Raw genomic sequence first — 8,880 nt, forward strand, 5'->3', positions numbered from 1 at the left:
TAGTCATACCAGAAGATCAGGAAATTCAGCTGCTCATTGCCTGGTTAAGTTTAAGTTTCTTAGCACCCATTTGACATTAAAATTATATATATATATATATATATATATATATATATATATATATATATATATATAATTTTAGATAAGTTAAAAAGATAGTTTAAGAATTGAAATTATTTAAAAATAAGTACAAAATTTATACAATCTTAATCAGAAGAAAACATAGATTTTCAACTTATGATGTTCACTTTCTTGCCCACCTAAACTACGTTTTTTAAATTTCTTACCCTGAAAGAAAGGGAGAATGCGTACCCTAAATTCTTAATACGGAAGTCTGAGCCTGAACGGATGAGGAGTAATTGCCTAATTGGTTTGGTGGCCAATACTGAATTCAGAGTAGTAGCTCACCAAACAAACCGACCTTAAATAGCTCTCTCATTAATGCAGAACCTTCTCATACCCTTTGGAACCGGTCCATTTCCATTCCTGATGCTGAGCCGTCAGATCATTCTTTGAGATCACCGCCTTCTGTTGCCCTTTCACTTCTTGAATAGATTCCTATCAAAATCGACTGAGTAAAAAAGATTCCTATCAAATCTATTAAATGTTTCGATTGCAGTACAACGATACAAAAAAAGAGTGAGAGCTTCTGTTCCTCAAGTATTCCGACTGTTCAATACAACAATTGGAACAATACTCAACTTTTCTGTTCCTCATCTTTTTCTATTCGGAATGGCCAAAATTAAGCAAAGGAACAAAAGAAAACAGCACATAATTAAGCTAGTTCCAATAGCCAGTAATCAGAATATCAGATCCATTTATTACTCCAAAAATACAATAAATTTCTTATAGTTCTCTCGGGGATAAATTATGAAATTAACTCCCCAGAGGATATATGACAATGTTTATATGATCAAGGAAAAGAATAAATACATGTATTATTTGTTCCCTTTTCACAGACGAAAAAAATAATGTTTCGACCACTGTCCAAAACAACTGCAGGCTATCGCATTGCGTCATGCATGGAGACAAATAATGAGGGCCAGACAAAAAGAAAAAGGTAAAAATGCTCGGTCCTTGAAACCAGTTTATAGTGATTTCTAACTTAAACCAGTCAAAGCTCTCCTGAGTTGTAAAAGCCACAACGCTATCTGCATTCCCAAAAGTCGTGCCTCCAGCAAGATTTCCTCCAGCCATACATCTAACCAACGTAATAAGGATTTCCTTTGCAGCTTCTTTGCCTCAACAACTGCCTCAGAGGAAATTTTTCCAATAATAAAATATGTCTCCAGAGAAGATCCCTGCAACTTTTTGTCACGCATTACAACAAACAAAATACTTAATTATTTCATTGTCAAATCAAATGATAACTAATTTAAACAGAAGATTATCCAAGCCAACATTTCATGGACAAAGATTTCCCAATTGTAGTTATACCTCAACAACATAGTCTCTAATATATTAGCAAACATCTATTCATCACATATATAAACTACTATCAAGTATCAACCCTTTCAGTAATGCTGCTTAATTTCACAAGAAATGCAGTTCTAGGATCTCATCATCATTGTGCTTTATGACTAAACATCACCAATCTTGAGCATTTATAAACCTGCAAGGGTGTTTCTCCCACGTTTGTACCCAACTAGCAAAGCGTCAGGGATGATAAAAGCATAAACAATAAATTATATTCTTCAAAAAGAAGTGATGAAGGGATTAACTATACCATCTTTCTCCATTTTCATTCCTAGTAGGGTGGGCAGGACAAACAAAGATGAGCATCCAAGACAGATTAATTTATAGAAAGCACACTCCATTCATGATAATATGCAAGTCGCTAAAAATTAAATGGCAACAATGAGGTTTGGCAATGTACTATACCAAAGAACTATTCACTGCTCGCAAACAATCATTTGTCTTTAGCATCAACAAAATTACACGTGGTAGCCTCCTTAGAAGTTCTGAGATTTGAGGGAAATACTGAGATGCATACATCTGCCAAAAAAAAAAAGGAGTAAAGCAATAAGTAAAAATCTAATCAATTCATCATCATAACAAGAAATTGTCAATATCAAGCCCAAAACTTCCTTTTGAAGATATTCTTTTATGCAAAAGACTGGTACTGATTAGAATAAACCATTGACTAAAGATACCTGTAATTCTGAACGCTCGCTATCATTGCCTTGTATGACCAAATGATCAACAGCTGTGTCAACAACCCTATTCCAGGGCCTCATAGTAAGAATTCCCGCAAATAGAGCATATAGATCCTCTCCAGCACCCAATTTAACACTATTTTCCCTTATTGAATTAGCATCAGCAAATATCAGTGCCTGTGGCAAACATCATAAATAATAAGGTTATCATCTAGTCACTGACAATGGAAAATGCAAGACTAGAGCATGGATGGCGAAAGAATGGTTTTCAAAGAATCAAGAATTTACCTTCCAAAGGGAAGCATAATTAAATCTAGTATTCAAGTCAAGTTCCTTATACAGCCCATGGTCCAAGAGAATCAATTGCGGTTTTCTTGCCTATGTAAAAGTCAAAACATTAAGCATGAGTGCTTCAGAAACCAGCTAAATGTTAGAGATTACATAAGATTTAAGGAGAAAAGCATTGCAAGGAACAATTTCTGTAATAAGTATTTAACAGTCAATGAATAAAGAAGCTTTGAAGAGAAATGGTTACATGAAGAGCACGAAAATCATTTCTACATTTTTCAGATGATAAAATTGCGAAATAAAATGCCCTGCCCTTCAATATGGATAGGAAAGACAGAAGTTAGGTGAAAGAACGCATTGTTATTAAAGGAAACAACATTTTCACAAGTTTTCTGTTCCTCAAGCTTGCCATGGAAATACTGAAGTTTTAAGTTACTCTAACAATTCACATTAACAGCTCATCAGATACTCAGCTGGCAGTTTCTAAACTAGAGTTATATGAGTTCAATTCATTGAGATGATACAACATAGGATACTAATGGGATGTGTAACATGCTTTCCTAGTAAAATGATGCATAGAAATATTTTAAAAATTCTAAAATGATCTTTTAAAGCATGTAGATGTTGTTTAATTAAAATTTTCAAATTATTGCATACTACTATGCTTTCAACTAATTGTAACAATATTCCTCTGTGTTTCTCCAACTAAAGCTTCCAGAGTTTGGGTCGCAATTGACTAGAACAGATGCACTAAATCCCATTAAACTTCCAAGATGAAATATCAGAAGCTCCAAAACCTATACAATTGGTGAAGAACCACAACAAGACAATCAATGAAGTCAACTACCAGCCGTCAAGCTTGCTCAGCAGTTTTATCAATAACTGTAACTCAACTCAATTCAACTCAACTAAGCCTTTATCTCAAAAATTTGGAGTCGGCTATATGAATTCGCTTTCTCTACTCTAAACGATTTTGGGTTAAATCCTCAGAAATATGTAATGCTTCTAGATCATGTTGTACTACTCTCCTCCAAGTCAATTTAAGTCTACCCTTTTTTTTCTTTCTATTCTCTAACCTAAATGTACTCTACTTGTCTAACTGGAGCCTCCGTATGTCTACGCTTCACATGACCAAACCACCTCGATCTTCCTTCTCTCAACTTATCTTCAATTGGCACCACTCCTATCTTTTCTCTAATACTCTCATTACGGGCTTTATCTAGTCTAGTATGGCCACTCATCCACCTTAACATTCTCATCTCTGCAACTCTTATCTTAGACGTATACAACTATTTCAGTGTCCAACACTCACTACCATATAACATGAGAGGCCTCCTGCAATGGGGACCCTGGAAGAGTTATATTCTATGCGGCCATCCCCATGTGCAAGGACACCGTTTTTGCAATTTGAACCCATGACCTCCAAGTCAAAATAGAGCAACCTTACTGATGTGCCTTGATAAGGGAAGAAACAACTCAATAGAATTAAATTGACGGAAATTCTTGACCCCCTCGTAGGCACATCACTTACCTTACCATTGCAGCCTCAAAATGAAATTTCTAGATGAGATGATCATTGGAAGTACATGGGAGATGCTCAATGGCAATTAACCATAAAGAAGCCCTCACCTAAAATGCTCCTTTTACCAGAAGGCAAAGGGCGAACTAACAAGTTAGCAGCATGTGGATCACAGTGCACAAACCCATGTTTGAACATCATCTCTGCAAAAGCTTGACTAACCTGAAAAATAAAAAGTGAAAAGAAGAAAACTCATTATCTCCAGGAAATTAAAGGCAAATTTTGCAACTCAAGATCTATTCACTTTTTCTGAATGCCAATGATACAAGTTCTTGAAATTAACAAGAAGTATTGGATGGGGTGCAATTGCCTGCCTCTATAAAAGCATCATATGTATACACATGTAATACATCAAACTGCAGTCCTAAAATCATGTTGCTATAACCTAGTTATTTATTTCTTTCCTTCACCCAAAATCAGTGATGTTCAGTCAATAACAATACAAGTATTGATCGAGAAGCAAAAGTATGACTGTTTAAATCTTTTAAGAGGCTGTCTCCTGCAAAATGCTAAATGTTAGAACCATGTCCAGACTACACTTCCCAAGACTCTAATGTTGTAATATGGTTTGTTTCGAGGGGATGAAATGACCTCTGGAGGCAGCAGCGACCATCAGACATGCCAATTTCCTAATCATATTGTCTGCCAAACAAGTATAACAAATCTGCAATATCGAGGATATTAACTTACTAATTTTGCAACTTCATTAGGTTGAATTCCGAGTCGTTGAATGGCCTTCACATCATTTATGTGGGCAGCATCCATAAATTCCATCGTTAACAACTTTGAAGTACTCAAATTCCAATGGATCTTAGGTGCATAGACAAAGTCTGCAATGTGAGGGGATAGCTTCTGAAAATTGTCCAAACACTTCTCACCATTCTTGGCCTCAACCAAAAAATCCAGTTCCTGATGATCACACATAAAGCAAACCAAAATAATGAGCCATCTTTTCAAAACAATGCATCTAATGAAATTCACAAAAATCTTAGAAAGATAATAATCATCATCCTAGATATAAGCAAGCAGGAAAAGATAGAGGGGCAATTGGGGACTCAAACAAAAAGCAAAAGATAAAACAATTTGTTTCTTTCAACATTTTCTTAAAGAATATGAGCACAAATAGAAGTACTATAAAATCCAGAAATCTTTAGAATATGTTAAACCTACTTGCCTTAGGTAAACTTTCACGTATTTCAGCAACCAACCATCTGCACATGGAAGAGAGGAAATTTCAATCAACACAAGCTGTGCAAGACCAAAATATTGCCTACTCATAAACAGCTAGGAAAAAAGCCACATCTAATAGTATGAAAAGAACAAAAATGCATCCTCATATATATCCTAGATTTGAGTGCACATTATCATTTCTCATGCATAATTAAATGCAGGAACACCAAGCAAGGACCACCCTAACACTGTATGAATAACAGCCTAACAGGTAGAATGGAACCATCAATGATAAATCCTACTCAATGGAAATGAGACTCAATCCTAATCAAGTTGGGCTGACCAATAAGAAACTACCAACAATGGCTACCTGTAATCAAACGAAGGGAAAAACCAATGTAGGGTGTTCACGATCAATTCCACGCCAGCCTGATCTGCAGCCGCAGTATCTGTCATGTGAGTGTGCTGCACCTGAATATCCAGAAAATTATAAGGCAAAGTTGTGCCTAAATACATATAATTCACATGAAATTAAGCACATACGAAACCCATTTTGGCTTAAATGTAATAAATGAAAACCTTCACAGCAACTTTTTGGCCATCAGTTGTCCGAGCAAAATGAACTTGAGCAAGGGAAGCGCTTGCTATTGGAACAGGATCAAATTCATCAAAAATCTGTGGACAAAAAGTGCCTTTCTCAGTATCATGAACATAATCTCCACTAAGATAACTGCCATTGTAACAAAAGTACCAAAAACCACATTTCACATTCAAAATTTGAAAAGATGCAACCTAGCAGTTGAAAACAAACAGCATATTTCATGCATTTGTCATGCTCTTTCCAAGAAAACTCTGACAAATGATGCATACTTTATCTGGGGTTTCTCCAAGCTCTTGCTTGAAAACCTCACACACTTGATCATATGAAGAGACTGGACATTTGTTCAACATTGACTCCCTCATTGTCTGGACATACTCCTGAGGAACCAAATATTCCTGCAAAAAGAATAACTTGTCATCTAGCGGTTGTATTTGATTAATGACATAATTACCCAATAATGCATCTCAAACAGTTAAGAGTTGACACTAAATTTAAGCTAATTGACGCATAAGGAAGTGGAATGAAAACATACCAGTTGTCCAATATGTTGACCAAGCTTGATATACATTCCCCCATTTTTGAAACATAGCTCCTGAAGTTTATGTGCTGACCTCAGATGAACCTCATGTTTGACTTTAGACCTCTCAACACTTCCTTCCGGTAGTCCCCACAGTGAATATTCATAATCTAATGACAACATACGATTGGACATAATTACAACTACAAACTTGAAAATTTCATATTGACTACATAAGAGTATAAAAAGATATATACTCCTACACATTAGAAACATTTCATAACTATACAAAAGCTTTTCATAGACAACAGTTGAAGAAAACTCCACCAGACTGATTTAAAGTCATCTCTTAACTTGTAAATGTTAAATGCCGAAATGAATTAAAAAGATTACAAAAATCCACATTTTCAAAATTATATCATCCTTAGTACTTCATTAAGCATTAAGCAATAAAGTATGACAAACAAGGAACTAAATGAAGCTAGATTAAAGCATTCTACTTTCCAGCAACCAAAACTAGAAAGCATGACCATTCATTTTTCCAGCATACAAAGCAGCCATACTAATCACAACACCTGAAATTTGTGAACGAATTAGTTGAATAACACCCTTAGAAACATAAGAACTTCAAAAATCCACAGCTAAAAACCAAACTAAACTCAAAATTAATGACTCGGTTCGCAATGGAAAGCTTCAATGCGAGTGTTACACTAAATAATTTAGCTCTAAAACAGAGAGAATAAGCAAATTTAACGAAGAGAATTTCATTTACATGATACAAAAAGGAGAATTCAAAACTCCAGGCTTTTTGGAGATACCAAAGGCGATGGAGGCTGCAGTTATGGTGTCGCGAGCCAGGCGGACGGGAACGGTGGTGCAGAGCTTCAGAGCTGTTGCTGGATCTGCGGAAGTGGCGATGGTGACTGCCGCACCGCCAGTGAAAATCGCAGTGGCCGCTGCCGCAAGCTTGGCCCGGCTGCGCCATGCAGATCGCGTGGCCATTCTCCCTCCTTTACGTTCTGAACGCGCCGTAAGATGCGAATGTAGCGTATGTATATATATAATCTTTAATTTTTTAGGTTTCAACGGCAACGTATTAGGGCATTATTCAGTGTACACGAATTTTACCGATTATTTTCATTATTAGTCATATTTTTTTCATTTTTTTAATTATCTGTGCGCACTTATTCCTTTTTTTGTCAATTTCTCATTTTTTTCAAAATTTTACATAAAAAATGCCGATGATTATCGATATTACTTATAAGAATAAAAAAAAAACCTAAATAATTAATTTATAAATTGAAAATTTTAAAGAGTAATAAATTAAAATTAATAAAAAGATTAACGCATAAAATAAATAAAATAAAAGATAAGAAGAGATGAAACTGCTGCCTATATATTTTATACTATCTCCTAATAAAAATTAATAATACCATTGAGATGAAAAAAATAATTAAAATTGGACTTTAGGATTTTTTTCAATTTTAGCTTGACCATGTTTGATTAAATTTAATAGTTGAAATTTATAAAAAAAAAATTATTTTTTTAAAGAAGAAAAATCTATTTCTGACCATTTGATTGATTTTGATTATAGGTTGGACCAGTCAAATTTCAATTTCGAATAAGACCATGACCAGGTCTAACTACAAGCAATGCAGGTGTCTTTTTGTGCGAGTGTACATATTGGTAATCAAAAGAGATGTGGGTACAACTTTTTTCATTGAGACCTTAGATTAGAACTGTTTAAGGACCAATTTAGAATCAAAATCAAACCAAAACCAATTAAACTCATTTTTTACTGGAACCATAAATGAACCGGACTGAAATTGAGCCTAAACCAAGTCGTCTTTTTTATTTAAAAAGTTTTTTAAAAAATCTAGATTAATAGATTTGAACCAGATCGAATCAAAATCTTGAGAGTTTATGATTCCAATTTTGGACCGGTTCAAACCAAAAACCGAGCCCCCTTTTATTCATTTATTTTCAATTAAAAATCAAATTCGATATCTTACAATCATGAAAATAACTCCAGCAATATTATAATTAATTTGTGGGACGGCATCCTATTTGAAGGAAGGGAAATGAAAATTCAAGATTGTTAGCACGTATATTCAGTTGCAGCTTCAATCATCTTTAAGGGGGTTTTTGTTTTAGCTGTTGGATACAGCTGATAGCGGATGGGTATCCAAACAGTTGAATTTAAGTGTTTGGTAAAACTCTAAAAAATTAGCTGATTACTGAAAGATAGCTGATAGGATACCTATCAGCTGCAGATTCTATCAGCTCTAAAATATGAGCTGTTTAGAACTGCTCTATATATTTTTTTATTTTTTGACTAAAATATCCCTACTTTAATATTTACGCAGTATCCTTCACTGTATTATCTTCTTGATCCTATTTGATTCAAAATACCGATTTCTTTTCAATCTGTCATTTTCCTTATTTTATTTTCTTGCTTTTATTTTCATCAAAGCTGTGATTTCTTTTCAATTTTTGTGCCATCATTGTGTCTCCTTGAGCTTATCAATTGAAATTCTAATTTTTTTCTCAAGGTAGAATTAATTTGTGA

At 34.6% G+C, this 8,880-nt stretch overlaps 1 protein-coding gene across 1 annotated transcript; it reads right to left on the reverse strand.

The window, feature by feature from the left end:
* Window positions 1-797: 797 nt before the first annotated feature.
* On the reverse strand, window positions 798-7,360 carry LOC110646452 (putative ABC1 protein At2g40090). The gene is made up of 12 exons (XM_058142319.1): window positions 7,130-7,360; window positions 6,327-6,481; window positions 6,064-6,189; window positions 5,773-5,868; window positions 5,564-5,664; window positions 5,191-5,234; window positions 4,714-4,952; window positions 4,057-4,185; window positions 2,445-2,534; window positions 2,154-2,333; window positions 1,882-1,995; window positions 798-1,307 (listed from the first exon to the last, which is right to left on the reverse strand). The coding sequence occupies exons 1-12, from the start codon at window positions 7,311-7,313 to the stop codon at window positions 1,101-1,103; spliced, it is 1,665 nt and encodes a 554-aa protein (XP_057998302.1). The 5' UTR covers window positions 7,314-7,360; the 3' UTR covers window positions 798-1,100.
* Window positions 7,361-8,880: the final 1,520 nt, after the last annotated feature.

Source organism: Hevea brasiliensis, unplaced genomic scaffold (genome assembly GCF_030052815.1).
Source record: "Hevea brasiliensis isolate MT/VB/25A 57/8 unplaced genomic scaffold, ASM3005281v1 Scaf416, whole genome shotgun sequence".
Lineage (NCBI taxonomy): Eukaryota > Viridiplantae > Streptophyta > Magnoliopsida > Malpighiales > Euphorbiaceae > Hevea > Hevea brasiliensis.

Coding starts and splice junctions, on each gene's coding strand:
- LOC110646452 (XM_058142319.1), bottom strand. CDS start 7,313: ATGGCCACGCGATCTGCATGGCGCAGCCGGGCCAAGCTTGCGGCAGCG. Junction 6,482..7,129: donor TGCAGCCTCCATCGCCTTTG/GTATCTCCAAAA, acceptor TGTTGTCATTAG/ATTATGAATATTCACTGTGG. Junction 2,334..2,444: donor ATTATGCTTCCCTTTGGAAG/GTAAATTCTTGA, acceptor TGTTTGCCACAG/GCACTGATATTTGCTGATGC.